At 47.9% G+C, this 17,940-nt stretch overlaps 1 protein-coding gene and 1 long non-coding RNA gene across 4 annotated transcripts in view; one reads left to right on the top strand and one right to left on the bottom strand.

Annotated features, from left to right (window-relative positions):
* The first annotated feature begins 147 nt into the window (after positions 1–147).
* On the top strand, positions 148–4,475 carry LOC123725401 (uncharacterized). Of its 3 annotated transcripts, none has more exons than XR_006757848.1 (2): positions 148–1,895; positions 3,164–4,475. It is a non-coding gene; the product is annotated as an uncharacterized lncRNA (long non-coding RNA). The 3 variants fall into 3 exon arrangements; XR_006757849.1 differs by lacking the exon at positions 148–1,895 and adding an exon at positions 2,709–3,070; XR_006757850.1 differs by lacking the exon at positions 148–1,895 and adding an exon at positions 2,709–3,070 and having other exon boundaries at positions 3,189–4,475.
* Positions 4,476–7,050: 2,575 nt separating this feature from the next.
* LOC106564102 (ADP-ribosylation factor-binding protein GGA3) overlaps positions 7,051–17,940 on the bottom strand; it is a 30,256-nt gene continuing 19,366 nt past the window's right edge. The window contains 9 exon segments of the mRNA XM_045690625.1: positions 7,051–7,670; positions 8,739–8,849; positions 9,202–9,300; positions 9,302–9,372; positions 10,017–10,174; positions 10,265–10,386; positions 10,632–10,693; positions 10,889–11,158; positions 11,498–11,617. Coding sequence (XP_045546581.1) covers positions 7,554–7,670; positions 8,739–8,849; positions 9,202–9,300; positions 9,302–9,372; positions 10,017–10,174; positions 10,265–10,386; positions 10,632–10,693; positions 10,889–11,158; positions 11,498–11,617 — 1,130 coding nt within the window. The 3' untranslated portion in view covers positions 7,051–7,553.

Genomic DNA, 17,940 nt, shown 5'->3' on the forward strand with positions numbered 1-17,940 from the left:
GAGAGGTGGAGGAAGAGGAGGAGAGGTGGAGGAAGAGAGGTGGAGGAAGAGGAGGAGAGATGGAGGAAGAGAGATGGAGGAAGAGAGGTGGAGGAAGAGGAGAGATGGAGGAAGAGGAGAGATGGAGGAAGAGGAGGAGAGATGGAGGAAGAGAGGTGGAGGAAGAGGAGGAGAGATGGAGGAAGAGAGGTGGAGGAAGAGGAGGAGAGATGAAGAAGAGGAGAGATGGAGGAAGAGGTGGACTATAGACCCAGTAAAGGTCTGGATGGACGGAGATGGAGGAAGAGGAGGACTAGAAAGGACTCATAATGACAGCGCCTCCACTTCCACCTCCAGTTCTCTGTGTTTACAGGGTAAGCTATGAACACTACCTCCTGGGCCATTAAGACCTGGACCCCTTGGCAGAGGCTCTATCTGTTACAGAACAGGGTGGTTACTGTACAACAGTACTGTATTACAGAACAGGGCACCAGGCTGAACTGTGGGACAAACAGAGGTTTCTGTTGCAGGTGTGAGGTAGCTAGCTAGTAAACATTATCCCACCGTGGAACAAAGTGATGTCACTTGCCCTGACACCTGAGGCAGTGTCTGCCTCGCCCAACCAAGGCCATGGGCTGTGTCCCAAATGGCAACCTATTCCCTATATACTGTACAAAGGGCTCTGGTCAAAAGTAGTGCACTACATAGGGAATAGGTTGCCATTTGGAATACAGTCGTTCAGTCTTCATGACCTATAGCCTTTGTACATGGACCACTGCCACCAGGGGGAACCTTCTTTTAACAGCTCTTTTGTAGCACTACGGACTATTAAGACTGTAACACACACTGTAACACACAGTCACCCACCGGCCAGCACATGGAAAACAATAAACAATGCTCTTTCGGACTCCATTGGACTATTAAACATGGAGAAGGGTGAAGTAGCCCCTAGAAACTGATCTTGGGTCAGTTTAACATTGCCCCCACTAATGGTTAAGGTTAGGATTGTGGGAGGGGGAAGCTGATCCTAGATCTGTACCTAGGGGATTCTGGAGCAAAAACACACTGGAACACTTTGAATACTTTATTTGGATCCACAGTCTGTGCATCAAGAAAGAAAATAACCCAATATAGAGTTCAAAGGTCACATTGATTCCTACCATCATAGAGATGTTAAGAGATCACAACATTGTATCTGTCCCATTATGGCGTCTGTGAGCGCACAGGCACCACCACTGTGGCCATCTCCATTTTGAAGTAGTTCATTTTCTTATTTTACTACTTCTATGAGTTTGTAAACAAACTGGAAGGGTGCATACTGCCACCTGGACTGTGTTATTTAAACAGGTATAAAGCCAAGGTTGGCAATTCACTGCCACCTGCAGTTATGGAATGTTTGCTCACCAGTTTAATTCATTGGCTGATGACCTCGATGGAATTATGTGATCCTTCCTTAACCCACAGGAAGTCCCACCCAGTTGACTACTTCAAAATGGTGAAAGTCCTCAATGTTACTGCCCATGTTAAAACAGGCTTTTGGGCACACTAAAATAGATAGATAGTCTTCTATCTATCTTGATGGGACTTATAGGCTATCTCCCAAATGGGCCCTGGTCAAAAGAAGTTCACTACATAGAGAATAGGGTGCCATTCTGGTCGAAAGAAGTGACACTACATAAGGAATAGGGTGCCATTTGGGACCCATACATGGACATACAGGTGTTGGTGTATGTATATTTCATATCTAAGAGACATTTGTAACCCAAGACTCGTCTGGAGCTGCATTCAACTGGACTTTTTTTCTTCCATTTTTGTCGGAATTGAAAAAAAAAAATGCAAAAAGAGAGGAACCTTATGTACACTGAGGTCACAGCCCATCCTTTACCCTGAGGTCACAGCCCATCCTTTACCCTGAGGTCACAGCCCATCCTTTACCCTGAGGTCACAGCCCATCCTTTACCCTGAGGTCACTGCCCATCCTTTACCCTGAGGTCACTGCCCATCCTTTACCCTGAGGTCACTGCCCATCCTTTACCCTGAGGTCACTGCCCATCCTTTACCCTGAGGTCACAGCCCATCCTTTACCCTGTTGTCACAGCCCATCCTTTAACCTGAGGTCACAGCCCATCCTTTACCCTGAGGTCACTGCCCATCCTTTACCCTGAGGTCACAGCCCATCCTTTACCCTGAGGTCACAGCCCATCCTTTACCCTGAGGTCACAGCCCATCCTTTACCCTGAGGTCACAGCCCATCCTTTACCCTGAGGTCACAGCCCATCCTTTACCCTGAGGTCACAGCCCATCCTTTACCCTGAGGTCACAGCCCATCCTTTACCCTGAGGTCACAGCCCATCCTTTACCCTGAGGTCACAGCCCATCCTTTACCCTGAGGTCACTGCCCATCCTTTACCCTGAGGTCACTGCCCATCCTTTACCCTGAGGTCACAGCCCATCCTTTACCCTGAGGTCACAGCCCATCCTTTACCCTGAGGTCACAGCCCATCCTTTACCCTGTTGTCACAGCCCATCCTTTACCCTGAGGTCACAGCCCATCCTTTACCCTGAGGTCACAGCCCATCCTTTACCCTGTTGTCACAGCCCATCCTTTACCCTGAGGTCACTGCCCATCCTTTACCCTGAGGTCACTGCCCATCCTTTACCCTGAGGTCACTGCCCATCCTTTACCCTGAGGTCACTGTCCATCCTTTACCCTGAGGTCACTGCCCATCCTTTACCCTGAGGTCATAGCCCATCCTTTACCCTGAGGTCACAGCCCATCCTTTACCCTGAGGTCACAGCCCATCCTTTACCCTGAGGTCACAGCCCATCCTTTACCCTGAGGTCACTGCCCATCCTTTACCCTGATGTCACTGCCCATCCTTTACCCTGTTGTCACAGCCCATCCTTTACCCTGAGGTCACAGCCCATCCTTTACCCTGAGGTCACTGCCCATCCTTTACCCTGAGGTCACAGCCCATCCTTTACCCTGAGGTCACAGCCCATCCTTTACCCTGAGGTCACTGCCCATCCTTTACCCTGAGGTCACTGTCCATCCTTTACCCTGAGGTCATGGTCCATCCTTTACCCTGAGGTCATTGTCCATCCTTTACCCAGAGGTCATTGTCCATCCTTTACCCAGAGGTCATTGTCCATCCTTTACCCAGAGGTCATCCTTTACCCTGAGGTCATAGCCCATCCTTTACCCTGAGGTCATGGTCCATCCTTTACCCTGAGGTCATGGTCCATCCTTTACCCTGAGGTCATGGTCCATCCTTTACCCTGAGGTCATGGTCCATCCTTTACCCTGAGGTCATGGTCTATCCTTTACCCTGAGGTCATGGCCCATCCTTTACCCTGAGGTCATAGCCCATGTACCCTGAGGTCACTGTCCATCCTTTACCCTGAGGTCATTGTCCATCCTTTACCCAGAGGTCATTGTCCATCCTTTACCCAGAGGTCATTGTCCATCCTTTACCCAGAGGTCATTGTCCATCCTTTACCCAGAGGTCATTGTCCATCCTTTACCCAGAGGTCATCCTTTACCCTGAGGTCATAGCCCATCCTTTACCCTGAGGTCATGGTCCATCCTTTACCCTGAGGTCATGGTCCATCCTTTACCCTGAGGTCATGGTCCATCCTTTACCCTGAGGTCATGGTCCATCCTTTACCCTGAGGTCATGGTCCATCCTTTACCCTGAGGTCATGGTCCATCCTTTACCCAGAGGTCATTGTCCATCCTTTACCCTGAGGTCATTGTCCATCCTTTACCCAGAGGTCATTGTCCATCCTTTACCCAGAGGTCATCCTTTACCCTGAGGTCATAGCCCATCCTTTACCCTGAGGTCATGGTCCATCCTTTACCATGAGGTCATGGTCCATCCTTTACCATGAGGTCATGGTCCATCCTTTACCCTGAGGTCATGGTCCATCCTTTACCCTGAGGTCATGGCCCATCCTTTACCCTGAGGTCATGGCCCATCCTTTACCCTGAGGTCATGGTCCATCCTTTACCCTGAGGTCATGGTCCATCCTTTACCCTGAGGTCATGGTCCATCCTTTACCCTGAGGTCATGGTCCATCCTTTACCCTGAGGTCATGGTCCATCCTTTACCCTGAGGTCATGGCCCATCCTTTACCCTGAGGTCATGGTCCATCCTTTACCCTGGGGTCATGGTCCATCCTTTACCCTGGGGTCATGGTCCATCCTTTACACTGGGCTCAATTTGGCCACTTTCCTCTAAAGCAATGCACTGTGGGACCAGGGTTGGAGTTGGGTTAGAGAGTGATTGCATCCCAAATGGCATCCGATTTCCTATATATGGTCAAAAGTAGTGCACTACAGAGCATAGAGAATAGGGTGTAATTTGGGACGCAGCCAGGGTCTTCCACCACCTCTGTTGTTGTTTTGTAAATCTGTATTTGGCACTTTATCAGACGGACCCACCCTGCTGCATATCTGCATAAAATATTTAACAATAAATATGTCTGCTAAATGAGTCAAATGTAAATGTAGATAAAATAACTGACTGTGATCAGATCTTCCCGGGGTGTGTACCAATATTAAGTGTACACTCATACACTGGTTCACTACTTCCCACCAATCTCAAAGCATTGTATTGGTGGAGGCATGTCATTTCCTTTCAAATCAGTGAAGGGAAATGAACAAGCGCAACACATTGTGAGGAAGGAGAGACCATTGGCAAATACAGTCAGGGATGAATTGATTGGATGAAAAAGCTCAGTGGACAGAGCTTAGTGACAGGCTAGTGTGCAGGGTTTACAGGGAGAGTCAAATAAGAAAAGGCCTTACGGGTGGTAGGATGGAGGGCATTACACACGGGTTGTGACCCATATGGTTGCCAGTTTGAATCCCAGTTGTGACTTGTTTTCCAACCTGAACGAATCACCTTTCTAATCTACTGACGTTCTAAATGAGTCAACTGGTGCTTTCCCCCCTGCTAGTGCAGTGGACTAGGAACTGGGATAGGGACCAGAAGGTTACAGGTTCTAATCTTGTGGAATAGGCACTGGGATAGGGACCAGAAGGTTACAGGTTCTAATCTTGTGGACTAGGCACTGGGATAGGGACCAGAAGGTTACAGGTTCTAATCTTGTGGAATAGGCACTGGGATAGGGACCAGAAGGTTACAGGTTCTAATCTTGTGGACTAGGCACTGGGATAGGGACCAGAAGGTTACAGGTTCTAATCTTGTGGAATAGGCACTGGGATAGGGACCAGAAGGTTACAGGTTCTAATCTTGTGGACTAGGAACTGGGATGGGACCAGGTTACAGGTTCTAATCTTGTGGACTAGGAACTGGGATAGGGACCAGAAGGTTACAGGTTCTAATCTTGTGGACTAGGTACTGGGATAGGGACCAGCTTACAGGTTCTAATCTTGTGGACTAGGCACTGGGATAGGGACCAGAAGGTTACAGGTTCTAATCTTGTGGACTAGGCACCAGAAGGTTACAGGTTCTAATCTTGTGGACTAGGAACTGGGATGGGGACCAGGTTACAGGTTCTAATCTTGTGGACTAGGATCTGGGATGGGGACCAGGTTACAGGTTCTAATCTTGTGGACTAGGCACCAGAAGGTTACAGGTTCTAATCTTGTGGACTAGGCACTGGGATAGGGACCAGAAGGTTACAGGTTCTAATCTTGTGGACTAGGCACTGGGATAGGGACCAGGTTACAGGTTCTAATCTTGTGGACTAGGCACCAGAAGGTTACAGGTTCTAATCTTGTGGACTAGGAACTGGGATGGGGACCAGGTTACAGGTTCTAATCTTGTGGACTAGGATCTGGGATGGGGACCAGGTTACAGGTTCTAATCTTGTGGACTAGGCACCAGAAGGTTACAGGTTCTAATCTTGTGGACTAGGCACTGGGATAGGGACCAGAAGGTTACAGGTTCTAATCTTGTGGACTAGGCACTGGGATAGGGACCAGGTTACAGGTTCTAATCTTGTGGACTAGGCACCAGAAGGTTACAGGTTCTAATCTTGTGGACTAGGAACTGGGATGGGGACCAGGTTACAGGTTCTAATCTTGTGGACTAGGATCTGGGATGGGGACCAGGTTACAGGTTCTAATCTTGTGGACTAGACACTGGGATAGGGACCAGAAGGTTACAGGTTCTAATCTTGTGGACTAGGCACTGGGATAGGGACCAGAAGGTTACAGGTTCTAATCTTGTGGACTAGGCACTGGGATAGGGACCAGAAGGTTACAGGTTCTAATCTTGTGGACTAGGTACTGGGATAGGAACCAGCTTACAGGTTCTAATCTTGTGGACTAGGCACTGGGATAGGGACCAGAAGGTTACAGGTTCTAATCTTGTGGACTAGGCACTGGGATAGGGACCAGAAGGTTACAGGTTCTAATCTTGTGGACTAGGCACTGGGATAGGGACCATAAGGTTACAGGTTCTAATCTTGTGGACTAGGTACTGGGATAGGGACCAGCTTACAGGTTCTAATCTTGTGGACTAGGCACTGGGATAGGGACCAGAAGGTTACAGGTTCTAATCTTGTGGACTAGGCACCAGAAGGTTACAGGTTCTAATCTTGTGGACTAGGCACTGGGATAGGGACCAGCTTACAGGTTCTAATCTTGTGGACTAGGCACTGGGATAGGGACCAGAAGGTTACAGGTTCTAATCTTGTGGACTAGGCACTGGGATAGGGACCAGGTTACAGGTTCTAATCTTGTGGACTAGGCACCAGAAGGTTACAGGTTCTAATCTTGTGGACTAGGATCTGGGATGGGGACCAGGTTACAGGTTCTAATCTTGTGGACTAGGATCTGGGATGGGGACCAGGTTACAGGTTCTAATCTTGTGGACTAGACACTGGGATAGGGACCAGAAGGTTACAGGTTCTAATCTTGTGGACTAGGCACTGGGATAGGGACCAGAAGGTTACAGGTTCTAATCTTGTGGACTAGACACTGGGATAGGGACCAGAAGGTTACAGGTTCTAATCTTGTGGACTAGGAACTGGGATAGGGACCAGGTTACAGGTTCTAATCTACCTTTTCTCAAAGAATGACCACAGAAGACTTCCAGATAAGAACAGCATTCTTTGTTTTATTGATCACAGATTTCAGAGTGTAGTATCTGAGGAATCAATCAATCAATCAGACTTTGAACAAAAACACAACAAGCAGCTCACACAGGAGCCAGGTGAACAACAGGTCAGTAGCAGAGGCACCTGGTTCACCTGGTCTAGTTTGGTATAAAAAGGTGGAGAAACGTAACCCAGGTGGGTCATTTGGCATGGAGTTGGCAAAGCCGGGTCAATCAGACAAACAGAAGAACACACACACCTAACACTAGACTGGTCTCCCAGAGCTTACTTCAAATACTAAATAAATATCCATTTTTAAGAACCTCCAAGGATGACCACAGATCACATGACCAACTACATGACGTCAAGGCAGCGATCGCAGAGGGTTCCACATTCTGCCGCAGAACCTTTCTCTATCAGGTACCAGAATATTTCTCTGTCAGATTCTAGAATGTCTATCTCTATCTGTCAGGTTCTAGAATTCCATGCAGGGTTCTCTCAGATCAGAGGCCCATCCAGGAGACCCAGTCAGGGAAGTCCTCCACCTCTCCCATCTCACTGAGGCTCTGCTCTCCATCACCGTGGACCAGGGTCAGCTTGTAGCGCAGACGTACCTTACGCTGGAGGGAGATAACACACAAACCATCACCATTCTATCAAACACACCTGACGCTGGGAGGGAGATAACACACAAACCATCACCATTCTATCAAACACACCTGACGCTGGAGGGAGATAACACACAAACCATCACCATTCTATCAAACACACCTGATGCTGGGAGGGAGATAACACACAAACCATCACCATTCTATCAAACACACCTGACGCTGGGAGGGAGATAACACACAAACCATCACCATTCTATCAAACACACCTGACGCTGGGAGGGAGATAACACACAAACCATCACCATTCTATCAAACACACCTGATGCTGGGAGGGAGATAACACACAAACCATCACCATTCTATCAAAAACACCTAACGCTGAAGGGAGGATAACACAAACCATCACATCAAACACACCTGACGCTGGGAGGGAGGATAACACACAAACCATCACATCAAACACACCTGACGCTGGGAGGGAGATAACACACAAACCATCACCATTCTAATCAAACACACCTAACGCTGAAGGGAGGATAACACACAAACCATCACCATTCTATCAAACACACCTAACGCTGAAGGGAGGATAACACACAAACCATCACATCAAACACACCTAACGCTGAAGGGAGGATAACACACAAACCATCACATCAAACACACCTGACGCTGGGAGGGAGATAACACACAAACCATCACCATTCTAATCAAACACACCTAACGCTGGAGGGAGGATAACACACAAACCATCACCATTCTAATCAAACACACCTAACGCTGGAGGGAGGATAACACACAAACCATCACCATTCACACCTAACGCTGGAGGGAGATAACACATCAAAGGCACATTGTCAACAAGCCACTGTACTTGACATTCAAAGTTAATAAACCCTTGAGATAGCATCCACAGCTTTTACCCTGAACGTGATCGCCACGAACGTCAGGGAGATTGCCTTTAAAAGCCACCTTGTTGATGATGCGCCTATGAATGAATGCCGGCCAAGTCACAGGTCTGACGATAACAAAACAATCTCTGTGTTTCCAGTTTGTCAGGTTGAGCAGTAGACTCACCCTGTGTGGGTTGGAGAGGAGCAGTATCTGAGAGAGGGCAGCAGGGGGAAGCAGAGGGTTGTAGGAGGGGAGGTCATTCCCTGAAGACGGCTGGAGCTTCACTGTCATGGTCTGGAGGACAGACAGAGAGATCAGTCAGCTAGCCAGTGAGCCAGCCAGTCATTCAGTCAGCCAGACAGTCATTCAGTAAGATCAATCAATCAGTCCAGGGTTCTCACACCTTCTTAAACATCAAATTCAAGGACTTTCCAAGGACTTTCCAGGCCCAATTCCCTCAAATTCAAGGACCCGTGGAAACCCTGACAGTCAGTCATTCAATCAGTCATTCAGTCAACCAGTCATTGCTGGAAACGAAGGATTCATTAGACAAGGAGAGAGACTGTTTAAAGTTAAAAGTTGGAAGGACTTAAAGAATGTAGGAGTTTAAAAATGTCTTGTCCATGTTTGGGCGTTTGTCTGTTACCTTGGGAACAGCAGCCTGAAACAGGATGTCTTTAACAGGAAGTGAGGAGGTGTTCACCGTGGAGACGATAACCACAGCAACGTTAGGGTGTCCCGGGGGGCGGGTCTTTGGCAAAATGGAGGGAAACATGGACGCCATTCTGGTCGTACACTGTGATCGGCTCCAATCGACCTATCGGAGACATTCAGGAAATGAACACCTCAGACGTGCCAACATGGAACAGATGACTTGAAATAGAAAACACAAGAGGTATCCATTAACATGAATGACTACAGATAACTGTAGTGACAACACTGTAACTCCTAGTGTGCATCCAAAATGGCTCCTTATATAGTGCACCCATAGGGCTCTGGTCAAAAGAAGTGCACTCTAAAGGAATTAGGATGCAATTTGGGACACACTTTTCTGTGTATTACTGTGTTTAACCTGTTGGGGCTAGGGGGCAGTATTTTCACGGCCGGATGAAAAACGTACCCAATCTGAACAGGTTACTACTCTGGCCCAGAAACTAGAATATGCATATTATAGTAGATTTGGATAGAAAACACTCTGAAGTTTCTAAAACTGTTTGAATGGTGTCTGTAAGTATAACAGGACTCATACGGCAGGCAAAAACCTGAGAAAAATACAAGCAGGAAATGAAAATCTTGTGGCTGTACTATTTTCAAGTCATTGCCAATTGAACACACAGTGACAAAGGATTCAATGACAAAAACTAGGGCTGTGTTCCAAATGGTACCCTTTTACCAACTATCCCTGATTAAAAACAGTGCACTCTATAGGGAATAGGGTGCCATTTTAGGACATAACCTTACTTGGTTTAATGGATTCCAGCGGGATGTGGATCTCTGCTAAGGATTCTGGGAGATTGAAGCTCTCTGATTTCACTGGAGATCCTGACTCTGTCATTGGCTGACTCTGTGAGTTTGATGGTGATCCTGACATCACAATTGGACGATTCTGAAGGAACACCCTGATGGGAAGAAGAAAAGATTGAATCATCAAGACATCTCTGTCTCAAGGCATCTCTGTCTCTCGCTTTCTTTCTCAATCCATCCCTCACCAGTCAGTCCCATTTGACGAGCCACTGCCGCAACCCCGGGCCACCAGTGGGTGGTCTCTCCCTCCACACACCCACGTGGTCAGGGAATGGTCTCTCCCTGTGTTCTCCTCTCCTCCTCTCATCTGAAATAAAGGGGGGTGGAGAATAGGCATCTGTGTTGAAGAGGAACAAATCAGTGTAAATATGATCTGGTGTTGTTATGACCCTATGGGCCCTGGTCTAAAGTAGTGCACTATGTAGGGAATAGGGTGCCATTCTGGTCAAAAGTAGTGTACTATGTAGGGAATAGTGAGCCATTCTGGTCAAAAGTAGTGCACTATGTAGGGAATAGGGAGCCATTTAGGGTGCATACAGAGGTAAATGTTACCTGGAGTAGTTCATGGCAGTATGTGCTGCTCTGGCTTTGAGACGATGCTGGTTTATGCAGCCCTGAATAAAGAACACATGTATCCCTGTTAACATTAGACACAGAACCACATCATGAACATGTCAACACAAACACTATTACAGTCCAGATACAGGAAGTGAATACTGCTTCATAACACATCTGGATCATGAAGACATCACAGCAGAAACATCCACATGAAAGGGGGGACGTTCTAAAGAAACAGAACCTGTACGAACCTGTCACGTCCAGATCGATTAGAGATAGGAGAGTACTGTTGAGCCGTTGACGGGAGAGAGGAGAGGAGGGAGGGGAGGAAGAGGAGGGAGGAGGGGTGCCAAGGCGAGGCTGGGAGGTAGAGGGGGAGGAGGACAGGAAGGAGGAGACGTGGTGGGGAGGTGAGACGGAGGAAGACATGTCTTTAGAAGGTGGTCTATGGGTCTGTGGAGAGTCCAGGGCCGACAGGTCTATTAGATGGTAACTCTTTATCTCTCTGGGGCTGCTGGGACCTGGGGATGGAGACTATATGAAAATACAACCACTGAGATTCACACTGAAACAACACGTCCTCTATGAAGTCACACTACAACACTAGAACAGAACACAGAACACTAGAACACACACAAGGTACTCTGTCCTAGGGATAGCGACAACACTCCACTGACATGACAACACAGAGACATTCAGACTGAAACACCACTACAACACTAGAACACACACACGGTTCTCTGCCAAATTGAAAACCTTGGAGGGGGGAGGAACAAACAAGACAACACACACTGTTAGTAGACCTTGACAGACAAAACCACAATGTATGAGTGGTGTAGAGAGGAGCTAGACAGATGTACCGTTGTTTATGGAGCCCTCTCCTCCTCCTCCTCTCATCCTGTTGCTCTCTCTCCCCCCCATCATATCTTTATACATGTTGACCACCAGGGTCAGCTCATCATTGGCCTGCAGGATCTGAGCTGGAATGAAAGGAACACAACACGAAAGACAAGAATGAACAGAACATGAAAGACAATAAATTGGGCGGCAGGTAGCCTAGCTAGCAGTTAGAGCATTGGGTCAGTAGCCTAGCTAGCAGTTAGAGCATTGGGTCAGTAGCCTAGCAAGCAGTTAGAGCATTGGGTCAGTAACCAGCAGGTAGCCTAGCTAGCAGTTAGAGCATTGGGTCAGTAGCCTAGCTAGCAGTTAGAGCATTGGGTGAGTAACCAACAGGTAACCTAGCTAGCAGTTAGAGCATTGGGTCAGTAACCAGCAGGTAGCCTAGGTAGCAGTTGGAGCATTGGGTCAGTAACCAGCAGGTAAACTAACTAGCAGTTAGAGCATTGGGTCAGTAACCTAGCTAGCAGTTAGAGCATTGGGTCAGTAACCTCGCTAGCTAGCAGTGAGAGCATTGGGTCAGTAACCAGTAGGTAACCTAGCTAGCAGTTACAGCATTGGGTCTGTAACCTAGCTAGCAGTTAGAGCATTGGGTCAGTAACCAGCAGGTAGCCAAGCTAGCAGTTAGAGCATTGGGTCAGTAGCTTAGCTAGCAGTTAGAGCATTGGGTCAGTAACCAGTAGGTAACATAGCTAGCAGTTAGAGCATTGGGTCAGTAACCAGTAGGTAACCTAGCTAGCAGTTAGAGCATTGGGTCAGTAACCTCGCTAGCTAGCAGTGAGAGCATTGGGTCAGTAACCAGTAGGTAACCTAGCCAGCAGTTAGAGCATTGGGTCAGTAACCTCGCTAGCTAGCAGTGAGAGCATTGGGTCAGTAACCAGTAGGTAACCTAGCTAGCAGTTAGAGCATTGGGTCAGTAACCTCGCTAGCTAGCAGTGAGAGCATTGGGTCAGTAACCAGTAGGTAACCTAGCTAGCAGTTAGAGCATTGGGTCAGTAACCAGCAGTTAGCCTAGCTAGCAGTTAGAGCATTGGATCAGTAGCCTAGCTAGCAGTTAGAGCATTGGGTCAGCAACCAGCAGGTAACCTAGCTAGCAGTTAGAGCATTGGGTCAGTAACCTAGCTAGCAGTTAGAGTATTGGGTCAGTAACCAGTAGGTAACCTAGCTAGCAGTTAGATTATTGGGTCAGTAACCTCGATAGCTAGCAGTGAGAGCATTGGGTCAGTAACCAGCAGGTAGCCTAGCTAGCAGTTAGAGCATTGGGTCAGTTACCAGCAGGTAACCTAGCTAGCAGTTAGAGCATTGGGTCAGTAACCTCGCTAGCTAGCAGTGAGAGCATTGGGTCAGTAACCAATAGGTAACCTAGCTAGCAGTTACAGCATTGGGTCAGTAACCAGCAGGTAGCCTAGCTAGCAGTTAGAGCATTGGGTCAGTAACCTAGCTAGCAGTTAGAGCATTGGGTCAGTAACCAGCAGGTAGCCTAGCTAACAGTTAGAGCATTGGGTCAGTAACCTAGCTAGCAGTTACAGCATTGGGTCAGTAACCAGCAGGTAGCCTAGCTAACAGTTAGAGCATTGGGTCAGTAACCTAGCTAGCAGTTAGAGCATTGGGTCAGTAACCAGCAGGTCTAGCTAACAGTTAGAGCATTGGGTCAGTAGCCTAGCCTACAGTTAGAGCATTAGGTCAGTAGCCTAGCTAGCAGTTACAGCATTGGGTCAGTAACCCACAGGTAACCTAGCTAGCAGTTAGAGCATTGGGTCAGTAACCTAGCTAGCAGTTAGAGCATTGGGTGAGTAACCAGCAGGTAAACTAGCTAGCAGTTAGAGCATTGGGTTAGTAACCTAGCTAGCAGTTAGAGCATTGGGTCAGTAACCAGCAGGTAGCCTAGCTAGCAGTTAGAGCATTGGGTTAGTAACCTCGCTAGCTAGCAGTGAGAGCATTGGGTCTGTAACCAGTAGGTAACCTAGCTAGCAGTTACAGCATTGGGTCAGTAACCAGCAGGTAGCCTAGCTAACAGTTAGAGCATTGGGTCAGTAACCTAGCTAGCAGTTAGAGCATTGGGTCAGTAACCAGCAGGTAACCTAGCTAACAGTTAGAGCATTGGGTCAGTATCCTAGCTAGCAGTTAGAGCATTGGGTCAGTAACCTCGCTAGCTAGCAGTGAGAGCATTGGGTCAGTAACCAGTAGGTAACCTAGCTAGCAGTTACAGCATTGGGTCTGTAACCTAGCTAGCAGTTAGAGCATTGGGTCAGTAACCAGCAGGTAGCCAAGCTAGCAGTTAGAGCATTGGGTCAGTAGCTTAGCTAGCAGTTAGAGCATTGGGTCAGTAACCAGTAGGTAACATAGCTAGCAGTTAGAGCATTGGGTCAGTAACCAGCAGGTAACCTAGCTAGCAGTTAGAGCATTGGGTCAGTAACCTCGCTAGCTAGCAGTGAGAGCATTGGGTCAGTAACCAGTAGGTAACCTAGCCAGCAGTTAGAGCATTGGGTCAGTAACCTCGCTAGCTAGCAGTGAGAGCATTGGGTCAGTAACCAGTAGGTAACCTAGCTAGCAGTTAGAGCATTGGGTCAGTAACCTCGCTAGCTAGCAGTGAGAGCATTGGGTCAGTAACCAGTAGGTAACCTAGCTAGCAGTTAGAGCATTGGGTCAGTAACCAGCAGTTAGCCTAGCTAGCAGTTAGAGCATTGGATCAGTAGCCTAGCTAGCAGTTAGAGCATTGGGTCAGCAACCAGCAGGTAACCTAGCTAGCAGTTAGAGCATTGGGTCAGTAACCTAGCTAGCAGTTAGAGCATTGGGTCAGTAACCAGTAGGTAACCTAGCTAGCAGTTAGATTATTGGGTCAGTAACCTCGATAGCTAGCAGTGAGAGCATTGGGTCAGTAACCAGCAGGTAACCTAGCTAGCAGTTAGAGCATTGGGTCAGTTACCAGCAGGTAACCTAGCTAGCAGTTAGAGCATTGGGTCAGTAACCTCGCTAGCTAGCAGTTAGAGCATTGGGTCAGTAACCAACAGGTAACCTAGCTAGCAGTTACAGCATTGGGTCAGTAACCAGCAGGTAGCCTAGCTAGCAGTTAGAGCATTGGGTCAGTAACCTAGCTAGCAGTTAGAGCATTGGGTCAGTAACCAGCAGGTAGCCTAGCTAACAGTTAGAGCATTGGGTCAGTAACCTAGCTAGCAGTTACAGCATTGGGTCAGTAACCAGCAGGTAGCCTAGCTAACAGTTAGAGCATTGGGTCAGTAACCTAGCTAGCAGTTAGAGCATTGGGTCAGTAACCAGCAGGTCTAGCTAACAGTTAGAGCATTGGGTCAGTAGCCTAGCCTACAGTTAGAGCATTAGGTCAGTAGCCTAGCTAGCAGTTACAGCATTGGGTCAGTAACCCACAGGTAACCTAGCTAGCAGTTAGAGCATTGGGTCAGTAACCTAGCTAGCAGTTAGAGCATTGGGTGAGTAACCAGCAGGTAAACTAGCTAGCAGTTAGAGCATTGGGTTAGTAACCTAGCTAGCAGTTAGAGCATTGGGTCAGTAACCAGCAGGTAGCCTAGCTAGCAGTTAGAGCATTGGGTTAGTAACCTCGCTAGCTAGCAGTTAGAGCATTGGGTCTGTAACCAGCAGGTAACCTAGCTAGCAGTTACAGCATTGGGTCAGTAACCAGCAGGTAGCCTAGCTAACAGTTAGAGCATTGGGTCAGTAACCTAGCTAGCAGTTAGAGCATTGGGTCAGTAACCAGCAGGTAACCTAGCTAACAGTTAGAGCATTGGGTCAGTATCCTAGCTAGCAGTTAGAGCATTGGGTAAGTAACCAGCAGGTAGCCTAGCTAGCAGTTAGAGCATTGGGTCAGTAACCAGCAGGTAGCCTAGCTAGCAGTTAAAGCATTGGGTCAGTAGCCTAGCTAGCAGTTAGAGCATTGGGTCAGTAACCAGCAGGTAACCTAGCTAGCAGTTAGAGCATTGAGTCAGTAACCTAGCTAGCAGTTAGAGCATTGTTTGAGTAACCAGCAGGTAACCTAGCTAGCAGTTAGAGCATTGGGTCAGTAACCAGCAGGTAGCCTAGCTAACAGTTAGAGCATTGGGTCAGTAGCCTAGCTAGCAGTTAGAGCATTGGGTCAGTAACCAGCAGGTAACCTAGCTAACAGTTAGAGCATTGGGTCAGTAACCAGCAGGTAACCTAGCTAGCAGTTAGAGCGTTGGTTCAGTAACCAGCAGGTAACCTTGCTAGCAGTTAGAGCGTTGGGTCAGTAACCTCGCTAGCTAGCAGTGAGAGCATTGGGTCAGTAACCAGTAGGTAACCTAGCTAGCAGTTACAGCATTGGGTCAGTAACCAGCAGGTAACCTAGCTAGCAGTTAGAGCATTGGGTCAGTAACCAGCAGGTAACCTAGCTAGCAGTTAGAGCGTTGGGTCAGTAACCTCGCTAGCTAGCAGTTAGAGCATTGGGTCAGTAACCAGCAGGTAACCTAGCTAGCAGTTACAGCATTGGGTCAGTAACCAGCAGGTAACCTAGCTTGCAGTTAGAGCATTGGGTCAGTAACCTAGCTAGCAGTTAGAGCATTGGGTCAGTAACCAGCAGGTAACCTAGCTAGCAGTTAGAGCATTGGGTCAGTAACCAGCTGGTAGCCTAGCTAGCAGTTAGAGCATTGGGTCAGTAACCTCGCTAGCTAGCAGTGAGAGCATTGGGTCAGTAACCAGTAGGTAACCTAGCTAGCAGTTACAGCATTGGGTCAGTAACCGGCAGGTAAACTAGCTAGCAGTTAGAGCATTGGGTCAGTAACCTAGTTAGCAGTTAGAGCATTGGGTCAGTAACCTAGCTAGCAGTTACAGCATTGGGTAAGTAACCAACAGGTAGCCTAGCTAACAGTTAGAGCATTGGGTAAGTAACCAGCAGGTAACCTAGCTAGCAGTTAGAGCATTGGGTAAGTAACCAGCAGGTAGCCTAGCTAACAGTTAGAGCATTGGGCAGTAACCTAGCTAGCAGTTAGAGCATTGGGTCAGTAACCAGCAGGTAGCCTAGCTAGCAGTTAGAGCATTGGCTCAGTAGCCTAGCTAGCAGTTAGAGCATTGGGTCAGTAACCAGCAGGTAGCCTAGCTAGCAGTTAGAGCATTGGGTAAGTAACCAGCAGGTAACCTAGCTAGCAGTTAGAGCATTGGGTAAGTAACCAGCAGGTAGCCTAGCTAACAGTAAGAGCATTGGGTCAGTAACCTAGCTAGCAGTTAGAGCATTGGGTCAGTAACCAGCAGGTAGCCTAGCTAGCAGTTAGAGCATTGGGCAGTAACCTAGCTAGCAGTTAGAGCATTGTTTGAGTAACAAGCAGGTAACCTACCTAGCAGTTAGAGCATTGGGTCAGTAACCAGCAGGTAAACTAGCTAGCAGTTAGAGCATTGGGTCAGTAACCATTAGGTAACCTAGCTAGCAGTTACAGCACTGGGTCAGTAACCAGCAGGTAACCTAGCTAGCAGTTACAGCATTGGGTCAGCAACCTAGCTAGCAGTTAGAGCATTGTTTGAGTAACCAGCAGGGAACCTAGCTAGCAGTTAGAGCATTGGGTCAGTAACCAGCAGGTAAACTAGCTAACAGTTAGAGCATTGGGTCAGTAGCCTAGCTAGCAGTTAGAGCATTGGGTCAGTAACCAGCAGGTAACCTAGCTAACAGTTAGAGCATTGGGTCAGTAACCAGCAGGTAGCCTAGCTAACAGTTAGAGCATTGGGTCAGTAGCCTAGCTAGCAGTTAGAGCATTGGGTCAGTAACCAGCAGGTAACCTAGCTAACAGTTAGAGCATTGGGTCAGTAACCAGCAGGTAAACTAGCTAACAGTTAGAGCATTGGGTCAGTAGCCTAGCTAGCAGTTAGAGCATTGGGTCAGTAACCAGCAGGTAACCTAGCTAACAGTTAGAGCATTGGGTCAGTAACCAGCAGGTAGCCTAGCTAACAGTTAGAGCATTGGGTCAGTAGCCTAGCTAGCAGTTAGAGCATTGGGTCAGTAACCAGCAGGTAACCTAGCTAACAGTTAGAGCATTGGGTCAGTAACCAGCAGGTAGCCTAGCTAACAGTTAGAGCATTGGGTAAGTAACCTAGCTAGCAGTTAAAGCATTGGGTCAGTAGCCTAGCTAGCAGTTAGAGCATTGGGTCAGTAACCAGCAGGTAACCTAGCTAGCAGTTAGAGCATTGAGTCAGTAACCTAGCTAGCAGTTAGAGCATTGTTTGAGTAACCAGCAGGTAACCTAGCTAGCAGTTAGAGCATTGGGTCAGTAACCAGCAGGTAGCCTAGCTAACAGTTAGAGCATTGGGTCAGTAGCCTAGCTAGCAGTTAGAGAATTGGGTCAGTAACCAGCAGGTAGACTAGCTAGCAGTTAGAGCATTGGGTCAGTAACCAGCAGGTAGCCTAGCTAGCAGTTAGAGCATTGGGTTAGTAACC

Source organism: Salmo salar, chromosome ssa12 (genome assembly GCF_905237065.1).
Source record: "Salmo salar chromosome ssa12, Ssal_v3.1, whole genome shotgun sequence".
Taxonomy (NCBI): Eukaryota; Metazoa; Chordata; class Actinopteri; order Salmoniformes; family Salmonidae; genus Salmo; species Salmo salar.